Below are 19,107 nucleotides of genomic sequence, written 5' to 3'. Positions count from 1 at the left end.
CTGTTTCACTTTAATCCAGGCGCCTGTAGGGTTATTTTAGACGTTTGATACCTACTTAAAAAAGAGGTTAAATTGATGTGCTGGATAAAGTTAGATTGTGTTCTTAGTTCAGGCGAATCACTAATTTTCTTTTCTTTTTTCCCTTTTTTCCTTACTTGTTTTGGAATTAAAAATTAACTTGATGGCTGACTCTTTGGCTTTAGCATACATAGGCTGTTTCTGGATTAAAATTATTTAAATGCATATGTGACTGTTTTGCAAGCTTTGGGTTTCTTTCCCCCTAAATTGGAAAACTATAGTTGATGATGCAAAGCATTTAGTATGCAGAAGTTGTGTAACAGCTTAGCATTTGAATGTCTTTCTTACAGCTATGATGTATTTGAATGCAATATTAGTCTTTAAAAATGAAATATGGGCAGTTTGTCATGTTGTCCAAGCAAGTTCTTCGGTGTCAAAACTTGCTGATAGCTTCTCTGACAGCTAGTGAAGTAGGGAGCAGATACGGGTAATGTGCCACATCTCTTGTGCCTTCAGATGCACCTGGAACTGAGTCCCAGGCCAAACTAAGGAAGGCCTCTAGTTCTCAGATACTGCTCTTATCACTGCCAGGTTTTTACTTCTTAAACACTTCCACTACTGGCTAAATTATCATCTCCAAACATTTAGTCTAAAAGCTGATTTCATGCCAAATCATTGCATTGTTTGGAAGTTTTAAAAGTTATGTTTTCAAACTGTGCCCTGACTACTGTGAATTTCATAAAACAATTAGAAGAGAGCTCTGAGGCAGAGTTGAATCCCACAGCATCCTGAACTATACATCATGACTTTACAGGCTTTGACTTTAGAGAGGTAACCAGTGTTTTAAAAAATGCTATGTTTTTCCCAAATTTGGAGTTGTTTTCACCCAAATGAAAAGCTAACTTTGTACATTTGAATGCAGCGTTCACTGGTTTTGAGGTTAAAGCGTGGTGGGTGAGTTCAGTGATTAGCTTTTACTTTTCAGTTGTATGAGGACTTTGAAAGGACTGGAAGGTATTGGGTTGTTTGGGTTTTATCTTTTGTTGTTATCCAGGTCGTCTTCTGGAGCCGAAAGCTGTGAGATGAGCAGAATCATTCTGGGTATTGAGAGAATCCTGTTGTGTGGGACTGAGGGTTAGCAGCCCTTATGCCTCTGTTTTGAGAGCTTGCAAATGGAGATGGGAAATTTTTCGGTTGATAATTTAGCCAGCCACAAAATTCAGGGGATGGACATACCTGTCTCCTCTGTGCAAGTTGAGTTTTTGCATTGTATTTTAAATGGCTTCCAATATAGTTTCAGGTGACATGTATCCCTCACTCAGTTGGGGAAAAACCCTTCCAATAAAAGGAGAACAAGAGTTGCTGAACTAACATTAGTGTCCCAGGCCAGGCATTAAAACCTCAGTTTGCAGGTTGGGTATGTGACAAAGAACAGATGTCTGAAGGGTTTGGAAATAGCTGTGCCTGGTTGATTGTGATGTTTGATTTGGGCTGAGTTGTGATACTGCAGTTCATTAGGATTTTTAAGTAAGCACTTCAAGGTATGCAGTGTTACAAAGTGTGACTCGCAGACCTAGAAACCAAAAGCCTTTTCTCTCTTTAGGATTCTACCATTATTTTTCTTAGGGGAAATGGACAGCAGGTTGCTTGACATACGTTTTAGAATCTTCCCCCCCTTCTTTGTACCAAAGCTAAAATGGAGGGAGGGAGAGAGCTGGGTTGGCATGGATACATGACATACTATTAAAGATGGCATTCTGTTTTTGTGTCTTTAAATCAGAAATTATTTCCATGATGTGCAGTGGTAGCAAAGCTGTATTTTGATTGAAGTTTCAGGTGATATTCTTCAGCAGAACAGGAGCTTACAAAAATGCTTGATATTTTTTCATAGCACTTCTGGAAATGGTAGCAGTTTGTATATTTATCTATTTTTTTTTAAACAATGAAAGTAACTCTGGTAGTACCACTGTTGAAATTGTATAATTTATGTATTTTTTTTTAGTTTTATCTAGCAGGTTGATTTTTGCTCATTGACATTGAACAACCTGACTAAACATAGACAACCTTATCTGCAAGATCATACTCAGAACAGTTCTTCAACTGGTGAAATGCTCAGGGAACAGCTTGTAATATTCACAACTTTTTTATAAGTATTTTCTGTTGGAGATTTTTAAGATGTGGCAAGCAGGTCCTTATATAGTATTGCCAAAGCTGAGCTGCAGAGCTTGATAAAGTCACTTTCACTTATGTTAACTAAGGAGCCTCCTACCTTGTAAGATTATGGAGCTGTTTCAGCTTGATAACATTTTAGGCTTTGCTAGTGTATGTCACAGAAAAAAGTAAGCTAAGCTATCACTGTGCATTTTCTTTTTGTTTTTTTTTTTTCTTCATTTAGTTTCATTACTAAACTAAAACTGGGGCTGGGGCTGTCAGCAGTGGTGCTTGAAAGCTTCACAAAGCCTAAAACTGGTGCTAAGTGTTCAGTGGTATTTAATGTAAAAATTCTAGAAGTCCAGAATTCCTTTTGTTCCAGTTTCAAACAATGCAGCTTTGTCCCTAGTGTACAGAAACAAAGTAAGTGAAACTAGTCAAACTTTCATTGTCCAAACTGTCTGACAGACAAATTATCACTGTTGTTTCACTTTGCTTTTTGCTGGATTGTTAACAACCACTAACTTTTAAGACTGTTAAAATTGAGGTTAGTGTGAGAGATGCAGCTGGGGTATTTCCTTGGTGGAAAAAGCCCTGCAAAGAAAGGGATGCTTCAAAAACTGAGGCTACTTATTCTGAAGTTTTAGGAATTGCTATACCAGTTTCTATCATTAGTCACCTAGTAAAAACTTAAGTGATGACAGTGTTACCACTACAAATGTTTTTTCTGAGTTCAGTGAAACTGTCTTAAGATACCCAAGCCATTGTGTCTTTAAAGGTTAAAAATGTAGAGTACAGTGTCATGGTGGATATGTTAAACTTGACTTGAAACAGTTGTAATTGTGGCACCACGGTTTTGGTGGTGGTGTGTGTGTGGTGGTGGGGACGTGGTTTATTTCTGGCCTTAGTTTTGCTTTGAGTCTCCGTAGAAAAGGTTTTCCTTCATGTGTGGCAAGAGTAGACCAAAAGTTATCTTGAGTACTATTTTTGTCCTTGTTCTCTTCTATGTGAACAGCCCTAAGCTTTTGTCTTTCCATGCTCCTATTCAGTATGGCCACTTATCTATTGATCAACTTTTGGTCATACCTCTTTAGAGATGTCGTGATCAAAGCTGCATGCAGACTAAATAATGACACAGCTGACAGGTTTTAAATCCTTTGTATGTTTAGGCATCTTCGTTTGTTGAACCTTACTGAACACGTGAGGTGTTACACTGTATGGAAGAGTGTTCTGCCTTTTCCCAAACTGATACTGCAGAGTTAGTTTGTAAAGTGTGTTGGAGCTGCTGGTTTGGAGAACCTGTGTTCATTCCCCTTCTGTGGCTGCTCTGAAGTTCCTAACACAAGTACTGATGAGCTAAAACTTCATCTACATATCTGTCTTTTCTCACTTGTTTCTAGTAAGCTTAGTGCTGTAAGCTTACAAGTGTAGATATGATTGCTGTTAGTATTTTAATCTGATGAAAACAAAGGTTTTATCCTGCCCAGTTAATGTGTAGTCCTTTTTTTTTACCAGCAAAGGTTAAATCCTTCTGAAAGGTGAAGTTAACAGTCAGTTCTTATTAATTTTTCTTGCCCCACTCAAGGTTTTAGGAGACAAACTAGTGGGAGGTTGAAGGAGCTGCCATGTTGATTACATCTGCTAGATGTCTTAATATTTCATAGATTTTTTTTTTTTGTACCAGGCCATTCTGCCATTTTATCTGACCACCTCAAATGCCTTTTAAAAAACAAGAAGTCTAGTTCGAACACAGCAAGTGGTGTTTAATGGGATTACTTGTGGTCAGCAGCAGTCTCACCAGTTACTGTTTGCTGCTTTGCTATTCTTTTGGCTCATACAGTTGTTGATGCTTATACCTTCCCCTTGTCCCGGTACTTATCATCCACTACTTCAGCTGTGGAGTCACTATCTCTGTATTCGTCTTCTAGAAGAAGGTTTCTCCTTACTATTGGATAGACTAAAACTTGGAAGAATAAGAACTAAGTGCCTGAGGCTTAGAGTATTACAAGAATTACCTGTTCTGCGAAATGTGCTAGGTTATGTGTGAGATGAACCAGCTGGATGTGGCTGAGCTGTGAGTGTAGAGACACATAAGCAAGTGAATGCTGTTTGCAGTCTGTGAATGAATGCATCTACAGTGCCAATAAATATTTTTGTCCTTTTGTTTAGAGTAAATGTTCAGCTTTGTTTTTGATGTTTCCTTACCAGTAGTTGCTACAGGGTGTGTGAAGAATAACTCAAATGGCTACTTGGGCTGTACCTTAGAATGTATGAGCAACAGCTCAAGCTGTGGACTCATCATTTTTTGTCATAGTATTAGGGCAAATGGGATCCTTTCTTAAGGCAAAACACATTATCATTCCCCTTCATCTTAAAGCCAAGTATTTTGCTTTTTAACAAGTTTTTGCATTGTCTAGAATAGCTTTTGGAAATTAATTGTGCTTGTCCTACACATAAAGGAGCATGTGACCTGATGTTACTGTCCTATTTAATATGGAGTTAACGTACTGTAATAGAGGAACGCTTGTTCTTACCAACATACAAACCCAACATTTCACCAAAGCATGAATTACTACCTAATGGCAAGCAAGCAAGAAAAAGCTTTCCTTATAAGCTTTTTACTACTAACTTGTTGTTACAAGATAAACTAAGTGAGTTTTAATTGTGTTTCCCTCCTGCAGTGTGCTTCACTGACAAAGATGTATCATTAGCATAATACAGTCTCACCATTTCTGCCTCTTGGTATTTCTTGTATTGCTTTAAAATGTAGTACAACAAAGACTTTTTTGAGTTTATGGGTATGGTAGCTTTTTGTGTGATAAACTATTAAATTCTTCCTGCTTTTGAATGTGGTGAGTGTATTGAAAAGATTTTTTAAAAAAAATAAAAGAAGGGGGGGGGGGGAAAATCCACAAATGAACAAAAGAGTCAGAGAAAACCTAGAAAGTGAAATTGTACACAAGAACCTGCATTGCTTTGATTCCAAGAAAGGAAATGAAAAGCCTGTGTGTGTGTGTACACAGAATAAATCAAAATTAAATGTAACTTGTATTTATGTGTCTAATTTTTTTAGAGATGGTGGAGCCAGGACAAGATCTGTTGCTTGCTGCTTTGAGCGAGAGTGGAATCAGTCCAAATGATCTATTTGATATTGACTCTCCAGACGTGGTTCTTGCAAACCCAGCACCAACTCCAGCTGTTCAGCAGGTTAAAACAAGAGCACAGTCATTTGCTAGAGGACATAAGAGCTTGTACTTGATGTATTGTGGAGAGGGAGGTGTGGTGTCCATGGCAAATGGTTCGAGAGTGCAGATTTTTTCATTAAGTCCTTGCTTCCTAGTACTGAGCTTAGAAAATCATGTGCTAATTTCTAAATGTACCAAAAAGCAATCTGAAATATACCAAGGTTAATATAAACATAAATACACTTACGAACATTAAATGGAGGCATGCTATCATGTATCCAGGGGGAACTCTAATATTCAAGTCTGGCTGACCTCCTGTAAAACGTGCAAAAAAGTGTAACATAGTGATGTTCAAGCTCCATGACAGCATTCAGTCTGCAAGAACATAACCATTGTGGATATGGACTGGAAACAGTATGGTGAACAGTGACATCACAAAACGAAGTATGTTTTCACCACGCTTAACTAACAGGGTGTTGTATGTTTAACTTTGAATGTGAAATCAACCACTTGATGACCTTTATTTACAATGAAACCTTTGTTAATGAGCATAGTTAAGGACTTCCCCTGTTAACTTCCATTTTACGGGTGGATATTTAGTCATAAGGTTTTTCCCCTGCTAGAATGAGTGTTTCTTGACGTTTCCTTTCTTTCCCCTGCAGTCAGTGCCACTTAGTGCATTAGAACTAGGCTTGGAGACTGAGGCCACAGCTGCTGTGAAACAAGAACCAGAGACTGTATCAACTCCAGCCTTGTTAAATGTTCGGGTAAGAACGGGTACTTAAGGATTGTTTGTGTACGTGTGGTGGGTTAATCATGGCTGGACACCAGGTGCCCACTAAGCCGCTCTGTCACTCCCCCTCCTCAACTGGATGGGGGAGCAGAAAATAGGACAAAAGGTTTGTGGGTTGAGGTAAGGACAGGGAGGGAGATCAGCAGTTACTGTCATGGACAAAAACAGACTTGGGGAAATGAACTTAACTGCCTTGTAACAGTAGACTAGGAGAAGGAGAAATAAAAACAAATCTGAAAATACTTTCCTGCCACCGGTCCCTTCTTCCTGGGCTCAACTTCACTATCAGCATCATAATCTCTTCAAACCATGATGCTTCCCATGGTCCCCAGTTCTTCATGGACTGCTTCAGCCTGGGTCCCCTGTATGATTGATTACAGGTCCTGCCAGAAATCATGTTCCAATATAGGCTTTTCTTTATGCAGTCATACTGTCCTTTGGACATGTCTGTGTGCTCCAGTGTGAGGTCCTCCCTGGGCTGCAGGTGGATATCTGTGTTACCGCAGGCTGCAGAGGAGTTTTTGCTTTTGTTTCTGGAGAACCTTCTCCCCTATCTTCACTGGCCTTGGTGCCTGTATAGTTGTTTCTCTCACTTATCCTCACTCCTCTCTGCCAGCTGCTGATTGTGCAGTAATTTTTACCTCTTCTTAAATGCGTTAAGACTAGACCAGGATCTGGCCAGCCTGATCTAGTGTGCAGTGTCCCTGCCCACGGCAGGGGGGTTGGAACTAGATGATCCTTGTGGTCTCTTCCAACCCTGACTGATACTAAGGGTGATGCCAGCATCACTGGTGTGCTCAGTGATGGTCAGTGGCAGGTCTGCCTTGTAGCTGGGTGGAACCGACTATATTGGATATGGGTGAAGCTTCTGGCATCTTCTCACAGAAGCCACTTCTGTAGCCCCTATGCTACCAAAACCTTGCTATGTAAACCCCATACAGTATATTACCAAACTGTAACAAAAAGGAGATGTGGCTGTAAATGCTAGTTGGCCATTGTCTCTAGTCTATTTGTACTGAGACAGCTTAGCTTGCCAGTGGGTTGACACAATCTCTGACAAGGAACACAAAGGAGGACAAAGCAGTAGACAGTGTCCCATATGCATTTTACTTCCTCTGCATGCAAATTCTGGGGATGTAAAAGTTGTGTAAAGTCCTATATTCAAACTTGTGTACCACCTTCTCTAGCTGCAGATAATTCTGAGCACCCTAATCTGGTGCTTGCGCCTGAAATGAGAATACGAAAAGCAGATCTGCAGGAAGGTGGATGTAATGCAGTGTCTGAAAAAGGCTGCACATACACTTTAAGGCAAGATAATCACTCTTGACAGTTGTGCAGCTAGCTTATATATTGGAAATTCTCTTTAGCTCATGAGTCCTGTACCTGTAGTAGTCATCATTTGTGCCTAGGGGACGAATTCTTTATCTTATATTTTTGTTTCATTTTCCTCACTTCAACATTTAAAAGCACCATTCAAAAATATGTCAATATAGTGACAGATTGACACTTCTTGCTTAGACTGTTGCATCACAAGATAATCAATCCAGCATCTTCAGCATGTTATGTGAAGTCATTTCTTATTTCAAGAGTCTTTTAAAAGCTGGTGACTCCTTTGCTCTGGATGAAAGGCTAATCAAATCTGCTTTTTTTTCCTTCACTGCTAAAAATTTCCTTGGTTCTTTGTTGCTAGCAACCACCATCCACCACAACCTTCGTGCTGAATCAAATAAATCAGCTTCCAACTTTGGGGACTACAATAGTGATGACAAAAACAACACCTGTTACAACCACGAGGCAAACCATCACTGTAGCAAAAATCATTCAGACCAGCACAACTACTCGACCCTCAGTTGCAGCACCAGCAGTACGCAATGCCTTGACCACTGCACCTTCAAAGGACCAGATTCAGCTAAAAGATCTCCTAAAGAATAATAGTCTTAATGAACTCATGAAATTGAAGCCACCTCCTAATATTGCCCAACCAGTAGCAACAGCAGCAAGTGAGTTTTCTTCCTTTTTAATGACAGTATTTTAGACAAATAGTGAAATGATAAAATGTGGTGATTTTTGCACAGCTTGTATTTTTATTGATTAGTAATCACCATAAAAGTAAATGGCTCAGAAAACCTGATAAATTCTGTTCTTACTTAGCATTGTTAGAATTTAAGGTGAAATGATACAAAATGGTAGGCTTTAAAAGAAATTTAAGCTCTTGGTTTACTGTAGGATGCTGAGTGACATGGTTTAACACCAGACTTGGTAGTTAGATAATGGTTGGGCTCGGTCTTAAAGGTCTTTTCCATCCAAAACAATCCTGTGATTCTGTGAAAATGACATTTTTGGGTTGCAGCTGGCAAATGGGTAAAATTAATTCATGACCATTACTAAAGTTGATTTGATTATCTTCAGTCTGCATTGGTTTCTCTTCTACTCTGTACTTACTGTGGAACTATGACCAATGTGTACTCTTTTGGACATCTTCCAAATTTGTTGTATGTGCTGCTACTTCTGTGATAAGTGTTCCCGTAAAGTATTTCCTGGGAGAGCAAATCTCTGTCCCTGTATGTTTCATGGGAGGCATCAGATCTATTGTTTCCAAACCCAAGTCCTAAAAACTTCCTGGCTGTTTCCATGTTATTTCTTAAATGTGGTGCTTGTGGCATTTAAGCAAGTATTTTGCTACCACGCTAACAGAATAATAGAATCGTTTTGTTTGGAAAAGACCTTTAAGATGATTGAGTCCAACTCCCAAGGAAATCTTCATGTTGTGTTTCCTTTTTCCTTATATGTTATTTCTGATATGGACATGACCTTATTTCTTACATGATCAGCTCAATATAAGGGACAAGCTGCATCGTGTGTGTATTTTTATTATTTGATTCTTTCAAGTTATTCTGGTTATGGCATGAGGTTAAGATCAGACTAATTGAGTTTGAAAATACCTATCTCTGTTCCTGCTTTTTTGAAATGTACACAGGCTTTTGTGGATTGCTGTGTTTTCATTGTCTCTGAAATAAGACTTGATTTTATAGGCGGGGTTGGCATTAACCTATTTTTTCATATGCAGATAGTGTGCAATAAATGAAGCTGTCTGTTATATCTGAAACAAAAGAAAAATGTGCTTCCTTGTTCCATTGCTTTCTGTGAGGGAGTGGTTAACAAAAATTGAAGCTGAGATACTAACTGAAGTTGGGGCAGGGAGGCAAAGGAGTGAGAAAGGAGGGGGAGAAAGTTTTATAGGAGCTGTTTACCTGCTTTTAAATAAAAGCTCACAGAAGCACGTAAGTAATAGTGCTTCTGTAATAGCAATAACATCAGTGCACAGTTGGTATTGTAGTGGCCCAGATACAGAAAACAGTTGAATCTGTAGCTTCTGTATAAAGTGCAAAGGAGACCTGCACCTCCTGGAACTGCATTTCCATGGAGTCTTATTTGTGTTTCTGGATCTTTCTATGTGCTCATAAAAAGAAAAGAAATACTTGTAGAAAACTCAAGAGCAAAGAAGCTCTTGGAAAGAAATATGGTCAGAGAATATTAAAAAGTTAAAATTATGCAAGCTCTTTGAGGAAAGCTTTATTTGTGCAATTGGCTTAATTGTTTTTAGGGGCAGTTATGCTATGCTAAATTTATTACATGTGTTGATTGTCAGTATGATGGAAGCTTGACAACTGCTTTTGATGTTTTATGTCTATCTTTGTGTAAAATTGATTCAGTTCTGTACTAAGCCCTATTGCTGTTTGATTCCAAACGTGACTGAGGACAGGAAAGTTAAATAAATCGTCCTCTTAAAGGGTCTTGTTGTAAACTTTAGACAGTTGAGTCCAAAGTGTTGACTTTTTGTTTTACAGAAATAATTGTAGTTTCTCCTAAGGTGATAAATGCCACCAGACCAGGTAAGCTCATTTCTGTGGAAACACTGGGCTTTCTGGCTTGTGAAATTTCAAAGGCTCACAAGATGGAGTATTTCTAAATGCTGTGTCTAGATTTGGTGAAGGGTTCAAAATAATTTTATGTTAAAAAAAAAAAAGGAATACACACCCATCAGGTGCACTGGTACTGCCTGGGAAGTTTCTTCAGAGTAGTAACAGGGTTTAACTGCTTGCTTAGACACTTTGATTTGGACAAATACTGTCGTCTTGAAGCGTCAGTGTGCAACTGCACAGTTTAAACCTCTCTTCTAGCTCATTAATAGAAGAATGTTAATTTGTGTCAATGTTTGGAGGGAATTCCTGTAAAACACAGCTTCTCTTTTGTAGCCGACCTAAGCAATGGTGCAGTGAAGAAGGAGGCTTCCACAAAAGAGGTAGCAAGAATATGGATAAATGATATTAAAATGAGAAGCTTTTCACCTACAATGGTAAGTAGCACAAATGGTTAATTTGCCAGATGAATGTATATGTTCTTGGCCACAACCACCTGTGACTAGTTTCAGTGGTTACTCATATGTGCCTTTGTGTAGTAGAATTACTGAGCGCATCTGCTTGTTCAAAAGCTTAGTTTTAGTCATCTAACCAAGTATTCATGTAGTGGAGAAACTAGCAGCTGTGTAGAGCAGACTGCCTGTCTAGTAAATGACAATTTAAAGAAATTACTCTCCTTAACAGAACCTCATGGTATGGACAAAAAAGGATGTGCTCCAATTAATGCCAATAAGCATATCACTTGCTCTGTGTTTTAAGACACTTGCTTTTTAAAATATCCCCTTTTGTATAACCAGCAGTGGAGAAGCTAGGCTGACCTTCTGGGCAGTTGGATTTTTGAGATGTAAATTGAGTATCATTCAATTTTCTAAATGTAATAGAAGTGCATTCTGATGCTGTAACCTTGTTTCAGCATGTTCTCACTGATAGCTAGAATCAGGCTGAAGTTAGAGATGAACGGTGCTCTTTAATGACTGGCCTACAAAAGGATTTTTCAGATTGCTAATTTCAGGTTTAATGTAAAAAAAAATGAATTGTGGAAATCTGTCATTGAGCAAGTATTTTAAAAATATTCCTCTATTTTACATTGTTCAAGATCATACTCAAAGATGGCTAACAGTTAGGCTTCAGAGAATATTGGGTAGAACTGTGACTATTGTAACTATTCCCCAAAGTTATGAAGTTATGTAACGAATGTGAAACTGCAGGAGACTTCATGGGAGTACTTGAAAGTTGGGGTTTGGCTGTTAACTAGCTGTTGTGCTTTCCAGGCAGTTTCCTTTTAAGTCACAGTTTGGATTTAATATGCTGTAAGAAGTGTTTCTCTTAATTCTGCATATGTGAGCTTTGGAGTACTTGAGTCTCCTCGCAAAGGAGTGAAGTTCCCTGACTTTGTCTTTGAAGGGTTGTTCAGACTATAAAAAAACCCAGATTTGTCTATAGTTCTCCCAGCTGCTCACTGGTTCATCTAATACATATGCCAAAGCCTTCAAGTGCATCGTTGTGCTCACTTCTCATGTTCATTTGTGACCCAGAGCATTAACAATGTGCTGTTTGACTAACACGGGTTATTTCTTTACTCTAGAAAGTGCCAGCAGTAAAAGAGGAGGAGGAACCTGAGGAGGAAGATGAAGAAGAAATGGGCCATGCAGAAACTTATGCTGAGTACATGCCGATAAAATGTATGACCTAATGTTTTGTTCCCTCAAAAGGCTGAAATGTTGTAAGAGCTAATTTATTTGCTCTTTTGAGTTGCTATCACCAACAACCAGGTTACTATCTAAAGCAAGTAAAAAGGACCTGAATTTGTGGTGGATTTTCCTAGGAAATTGTAGCACTTCATATTGGAAGGTGTGCAGACCTTTTTTCAGTAGAAAAGGAACTATGTAGTATATTTTTGACAAGTGCTTGTTTCAGAAATGATTGATGAACCAAGGTCAAGTTTTTTTACCTGTATTAAGACACTTTGTACCTCAGTAGAGGGAATTTTGTCAAGGGATTAAGTGGTCACAGCTACACTTCAGAATCTGGTTTCAGTCTTGTAGTGTGAAATTACCCTAAGCACATTCTTCCTGCATTGTTCCTGAATGACTTTAGAGCTGTTTTTTTAATTAAAAAAATAAAATAACAATAATTTAGTGCTGTTAATGCTATCTCCTCTTTCTTCTTTCTTTTCTCTTTATTGTAATCAGTGGCAAAAAGCTGTTACCTTGTTTCCTAGCTACATTGCTGACCTGCTGAAAAGCAAGGCAAAAAAGTTTGCACAAAGTTAGTCGCTAAATGGTTAATTTTTATTGTCACTCATCTGTCAGCAATTAAACCATGCCTAGTCTAAATCTTTTCTCCATATACTGTTTAAAACTAGCACTGCATAAATAGTGAGAATGTTGCTTTCATGATTTTGGCACCTTGAGGCTTTCTGGCCTTTTGAAAAGGCAAGGTTCAGACCAGTTTTCCTCAAACATGTCAACTACAAAAAATTTAAACCTTTCTATTAACTGAACTTTAATCACATAAACTGGGGGAAAGTTGTGAGAAGGGAAACAAAGCCAAGATTGCAGTCACATAAATTCAGGTTCACATATTCCTTTGTGATGCAGCTTAACACTTGATGTACTCTTGAAAGGATGTATATTTTTGAGTGCAGGCATTAAAATGGATTATTGTTGTTTGTCATGGTAAATATCATAACCTGTGCTGTAGCAACAGAACTTCTTTCATCTTCCCATCTTCTTTTCAACCAGTAAAAATTGGTCTACGTCATCCTGACCCAGTAGTGGAAACCAGCTCATTATCCAGTGTAACTCCTCCTGATGTGTGGTACCAGACATCAATATCAGAAGAAACAATTGATAGTGGCTGGTTGTCAGCTTTGCAACTTGAAGCAATCACTTATGCAGCCCAGGTATGCCAGTCATGAGTACAGCTTAAAAGCTAACATAGTTTTTTCTTCTTGAACTCTACTATCTGACAAGCACAGCTATGTCAGTTTTACAAGGAGATAAAATAGTAAGAATAAGCAACTGGGTGAAGTTTGAATTGCATTAGAATGTGACAGGTGGGCCTCAGCTTGGCATGAGGTCATACACCTAGGAAAGCTTTGTCTGAAGACATTCCATGTTGCTGACCTCAAACTGTCTTAACATTCAGGAAGGATCTTAGTTACTTTTATTTCTCTGAAATAATGTAATTGCTGCAGCAGCAACAGGCAAAGGAAGGCAACACTCTTGGTGTCATTGGGAGGGAAGGGTATACAGAGCAAGACAAGGTGTTACTCTGCTGCCATATTAAACTTCAGTGGGTCCACATCAGATGTTGTGTGTGCAGCTGTCTGCATGTCAGGGAGGAAGGTAAAGAAGTTAGACTAACAAGGCTGGAATGCCTCAGGCTGGAGAGAAGAAAGATGAAGGGGAATGAAATAAAAGTTTACATAATCAAGACGGCAGTGTCACCCCATAAAACAAGAACAAAGCAGAACTTTATGGAACTAGTAGGAGATTGGCTTAAAATGGATAGAATAATTCTTATTTAGGCAGTGGCTGGCTGGGTGTATCCATGGGTTAAAAAGTAAAACCAGCCAGTCTAGTAGCAGGCACTTAAAATCAGATATGTACAGCAATTTTACAGCAGTTCCAGGTGCTGAGGGAGGAAGTGGGAGAATGGATCACACAAAGTAGTTAAGACTCATGCTTCTTCTATACAACATCCCCTCTTCCTGCTGTCAGGAGGCTGCTTGGCTGGGTGAACCGCTGGTCTCATTCTATAGGATGTTTCTTAGGTTTGCTCATTTCTGACAATCCACAGCGATGTGTTCTGGAGAATGGGTACAAGTTTTTTATTCTTTCTCCTACAGCAACATGAAACATTCCTGCCCAATGGAGACAGAGCTGGATTCTTGATAGGTGATGGTGCTGGTGTAGGAAAAGGAAGGACCATAGCTGGAATAATCTATGAAAATTACTTGTTAGGCAGAAAAAGAGCAGTCTGGTAAGTGTGTCAGGGTTTGTTAGAGCAGACACTCTAGTGACTGATTTATGTTGAGTGTGACCTGTCTTCTGAGAAATGTTCTAGCAACTGCATTTTGAACTGCTGTAACTTAGCAAACATATGCTTGGTTTTGTGTCTTCAGGTTCAGCGTCTCGAATGATCTGAAATACGACGCTGAAAGAGATCTGAGAGATATTGGGGCAAAAAACATATTGGTGCATTCATTAAACAAGGTGTGGAAACTTTTTACTATGTACAGTTGAGGCAAAACTTTAGGTACGCTTGTGTGGCAAGTTGTGCATGTTTGACTGTTTTGAGACCAAGAATGTACTAATTTCAATAAATCTGCTGTCTGGTTCATGTCTGACAGGCCTTAATCTTGTGAAGAACCACACCACAGTGCTTTAAGTTAATCATGTGAATAGGCCCCTTGTAGGATAAAGTCTTTGCATGTGATTGATTTTTTTTTTTTCTTTCTTCTTTTAAAACATTACTCTTCAAGCCACAACTAAGGGGTATTTTCTAGAAGTTGAAGTATTCTTTACATCTTTTTGACATTGCAGCATTTGAATCTTTCCTTTCTATCTCCCAGCACACATTTTATGTAATACATCTTGTATGCAACACTTGAATAATAGACTTCCTTGGTAATTTATTAAAGCAGCAGTAGCCTGTGCAGTTATTTTTGGAGGCTGTGCCTCTGCTTGGGATTAGCCACTTAGATAAATCGTGAAGTGTCTTCACTGGTTGAATTCACTGAGCTTGAAGTTTGGTTTGAGTTAGACTTTTTATTCTAAAATAGAGTAAAGCCTTAGAAATTCTCATATGGTAGCAGCTGTAAATACATTTGGCTTAAGGGATGCATTGAAACTAAAATCCTAATTTTGTTTAAGGAAAGTATGTAGTCAAAAATCTTCTGAGGCCTCAGATGTAGCCTTCCTTCAGTATGTATTTAAGGCCCTGATACTATATGCCAGCCATACCCCAGTCATGATCTAGCGATATTGGTGGTTCAAAGTGTGCACATGTTAAGCTTAAGACCACCACCATCTTGTAATCATGTGGCAGATGGGTTTGAGGAGGGATCTCTTTTGAGTAATTTCTGTAACGATCTTTTTATTGCAGTTCAAGTATGGGAAGATTTCTTCCAAACATAATGGAAGTGTGAAGAAAGGTGTCATCTTTGCTACCTATTCTTCTCTGATTGGTGAAAGTCAGTCTGGTGGCAAATACAAAACCAGATTAAAGCAGCTTCTTCACTGGTGTGGTGAAGACTTTGATGGAGTTGTATCCTTTAACTGGAGCTCAGTTGATTGTAACCAAATTGTTATTTAAGCTTAGATCTTTAAGACAGTCTTGTATTTTAATTTGCTAGTGGTGGTAGCTGTTGTTTTCTGTTTATGACAGTAATCAATTGTGTGCTTGCTCTGACATGAGATTTGAAGATTTACAGGCTTTATGCCAAACCTGTTACATTGCCACACAGCTCTGGTACAAGAGGGAAGCTTCTGCTTCCACAACGAACACATGAAATTGAAATATGATGCTTAAGAACCTAAAAGTTTACACTGATGTTTTCTTCAGTCTTTGAGTATCAACAGCATTGTAAAGAACTCAACTGTTGCTAATTGTGCTTTTAAATACCTAATAGCCAAGTCCCAAAGTTCTTAGTGAAAAATGAGTAGTGTCTTTTTGAGTTTACAAGCTACTGCTGCCACATACTGTAGTGAGCAGATTTTTCTCGTCTTCTGTTTTAGTTCCTTATCCTAAAAATGAGAGTTTTTCCTTAATTTATTTTTTAGATTGTATTTGATGAGTGTCATAAAGCTAAGAATCTGTGTCCTGTTGGTTCATCAAAACCAACAAAAACAGGTCTGGCTGTATTGGAACTTCAAAATAAACTTCCCAAAGCCAGGGTTGTTTATGCTAGTGCCACAGGTATGTACTACTTGCTTTGTATTAAATACCCCTGTATGTTTCTGCCAGCATTGGTACAGAGTGTGTTCTTCTCCTAGGTGCATCTGAGCCAAGAAATATGGCATACATGAACCGGCTTGGAATATGGGGTGAAGGAACCCCATTTAGGGAATTCAGCGACTTTATTCAGGCTGTCGAAAGAAGGTAACATTGCAGACTTGTAACAGAAATGCCTATGGCTGTGGTTGACTCAGCTTCCTTTGTCTTTGCTCCCTCATGGTCTTGACTCTGGCTTCTACATCTAGCACAAATGTCATGTCTTATGGGGTAAAAAATGGGATAATTTCCTTGCTCACAAAAAAGCCTTTGAGAGTTGTAGAAGCTTGCTGGGAAAATAGCCCTTTTAAAATGCAGGTATCATAAAATGAAAATATTTTGCTGCTCATCATGAAAACACTGTCCTGAGTATGCTCAGTGTAGTAGATGTCTCATAGGCAGAAGCCCTCTAATGTTTATGCATTCAGATTAGGTAGTTTAACAGGAAGAAGGCTTGTTCTCATGTGTTCTGGTGTAAGAACCCAGTTCAGAAAAAAGAATGCCGTTGCAAGGTACTTCATACTGCAGAACTTAGTAAACTAAATGTGAGTTTAGTTTAATGAGGTCAGTAGAAAACACAACTATGTCCTTTGGTAAATAGGTGAAATGTCATATATTAAGGTGCTAACTTAGAATTTGGAACACTGCAGAGTGCTACAGTAGGGCTTAGTATGCATCTTCTTGCATACCATCTACATGATGCATGATTTCTCTAGACTCTGCAAGCGTAGTCTCTGCTTTATTGCTGAGTATGTATCAAATGGGCAATAATGAAATTACAGGCCCAAGCTTGTGAGCAGGTTAGCTTTGCAGTTGACTTCTGTGCTTTCGAGATATTGCTGAAGGTGTATTGCTGTTGAAGAGAACTTCAGTTACATGAGCATGGATCTGAATAGCTGAATGCAGCTCATTAGTTTAAATCTTCAGTGGAGTGTGTAAAATGGCAATGCAAGATCTTCATTATCCAATTACAATTGTCAAGAAACTGTCTCCCTATGCATGCTAGGTCATTTGGGAAAAAGTAACTATTTGAGTGTTTATACCTCTTGGGCTATATGTAATACTCATGAGGCAGTGATGCAGTTTTATGTGAAGGCTAAATTGTAAGGCTTTCTGATTGCACGTGTTTTCTGAAGTCCCTACTACTGTGTGTTATTACATTCATTCACATTTGTAAGCGTGCTGCTTTTTTCTGAAACACTTCAAGGTTGAGGTTGGTTTTTTTTGGTTCTGTGTTCTGTTAGCAAACCTTGCTCTTGAAAATTCTAATATCCATTTAATTTGTTCCTTTATTTTAGAGGTGTTGGTGCCATGGAAATAGTTGCTATGGATATGAAGCTGAGAGGAATGTACATAGCACGACAGTTGAGTTTTTCAGGTGTCACTTTCAAAATTGATGAAGTTCTGCTATCCCAGGAATATGTTAAAATGTACAACAAATCTGTGAAACTGGTAAGAATGCCTTTTTAAATTCCCTTTCTGTATTGAGTTCTGAGAGGTTGAGGTTACTTGGTTTAAACTTGAAATGTTTCTGAAGTAACCTGTTGAGGGAGACAGAAGTGGCATCTTCCTGTCTCATCTTAGTGTAAAGATTTCTCCATGTAAGACTTGGCAGAAACTGTTAATTCTTGGTTTGAGTCAAAAGCTGCAGTTTTGGATGCATCTACTAGTATCTGCCAGATCCACACTCTTCTAGCAGTACTTCAGAGCCCTTGGTCCTTGTTGCCTAAGATAAAGCTCTTTAGCTGTTGCCCATATTTTTGTGCTTCATTCTTCCCTCTTTGGGCAACCAAGCTGAGAACAAGCTGCATGCCCTTCATTGGAGTGGTGCTTGTAGTTAAACGGTGCAGAGTAGTTTCAGTCACATGGTGGATTAAATCTAAAGCATTGAATCTGTCTTTACCTGTTAAAGAGGTGTTTAAGTATGGCTCTGTATTCATGTTGCATAGCTACGATAATTAGCATTTATCTTTGATAGGTGCAGAATATCAGCTTTAAACCAGCACTTCACTTGAGTGTTGAAAATCACTAAACTTGTGTCCGAAGCTTACTTTACCTCACCCAGAAACAACTGCTGTAATAAAACATTGTAGAAACAAAGGCAGTGGGCCTTTGCATTTCTTGGGATCTTGCTTTATACTTAATTGTGGCCAGAGTTCTTTTCTTTCTTAACCAGTATTGTTAGTGGAGAAACTAGATATTAGAAAATACTGTGTGTTTGCATTGGTCGTAATGTAAATGTATCTGCTTTTCATTAGGAGAGTAATCATCTTCTGAATTTACTAAGCCATAGCTGTTTTCTCTTCTGTGAGCTTTGATACATGATGAGTTTCCTTGACTTGCAGCCACATAGTACTGTGACATTAAACTTCTGGTTTTATTTGGATGTTAAACAATGTACTTGTGTAGCCTTGAAGTGTGACATGTAAAGCAATTACAATTTTCTTCTGCAGTGGGTGAGTGCTAGAGAGAGATTTCAACAAGCAGCTGACCTAATCGATGCAGAGCAACGAATGAAAAAGTCCATGTGGGGTCAGTTTTGGTCAGCTCATCAGAGGTTTTTCAAGTACCTTTGCATAGCATCTAAAGTAAAGAGAGTGGTGCAGCTTGCTCGGGAAGAAATCAAGAACGGAAAAGTAAGTTGAGGTCAAGACTTATCAAATGCTTTTGTTAAAGTAAGACTATTGGATTTTTTTGTCTGTAATAGATATTTTCAGACACTGTATTAGCAGGCTGTTGGCTTTATGCTATTGAAGATGTTTAATGAGCAGAAATTCAGGCAAAATAAACTTAAGTCAGTTGTCTTAGTGACAATGCCTTCTTATTCATTCATCTTTTAGTGTGTTGTCATTGGCCTGCAGTCAACAGGAGAAGCAAGAACATTAGAAGCTTTGGAGGAAGGTGGTGGTGAACTGAATGACTTTGTTTCTACAGCAAAGTAAGATTGAAGTTTGTTAGAATTGTCCTTTACAAAACTAATCCAGCTCATTGTGTGTAATGATTTGTTCTTTCATGTGTAAAGCACGCATCAGTATACAAA

The 19,107-nt window shown here is 38.6% G+C and overlaps 1 protein-coding gene across 2 annotated transcripts in view; it reads left to right on the top strand.

Moving 5' to 3' along the window:
• Positions 1-19,107, top strand: part of SBNO1 (strawberry notch homolog 1) — a 32,089-nt gene that overhangs the window by 1,290 nt on the left and 11,692 nt on the right. For both annotated transcript variants that reach the window (XM_054173321.1, XM_054173319.1), the window contains exons 2-15: positions 5,243-5,376; positions 6,017-6,121; positions 7,838-8,147; positions 10,404-10,504; positions 11,653-11,749; positions 12,812-12,972; positions 13,921-14,054; positions 14,197-14,287; positions 15,180-15,341; positions 15,857-15,992; positions 16,070-16,175; positions 17,366-17,519; positions 18,521-18,703; positions 18,908-19,005. In XM_054173321.1, coding sequence (XP_054029296.1) covers positions 5,245-5,376; positions 6,017-6,121; positions 7,838-8,147; positions 10,404-10,504; positions 11,653-11,749; positions 12,812-12,972; positions 13,921-14,054; positions 14,197-14,287; positions 15,180-15,341; positions 15,857-15,992; positions 16,070-16,175; positions 17,366-17,519; positions 18,521-18,703; positions 18,908-19,005 — 1,970 coding nt within the window. In that variant the 5' untranslated portion in view covers positions 5,243-5,244. The remainder of the gene's footprint in view (positions 1-5,242; positions 5,377-6,016; positions 6,122-7,837; positions 8,148-10,403; positions 10,505-11,652; positions 11,750-12,811; positions 12,973-13,920; positions 14,055-14,196; positions 14,288-15,179; positions 15,342-15,856; positions 15,993-16,069; positions 16,176-17,365; positions 17,520-18,520; positions 18,704-18,907; positions 19,006-19,107) is intronic.

The sequence above is a fragment of the Dryobates pubescens genome, chromosome 25 (assembly GCF_014839835.1).
Source record: "Dryobates pubescens isolate bDryPub1 chromosome 25, bDryPub1.pri, whole genome shotgun sequence".
Taxonomy (NCBI): Eukaryota; Metazoa; Chordata; class Aves; order Piciformes; family Picidae; genus Dryobates; species Dryobates pubescens.
The sequence above is the reverse complement of the archived record's forward strand: the minus strand, read 5'-3'. Positions and strand labels throughout refer to the sequence as shown.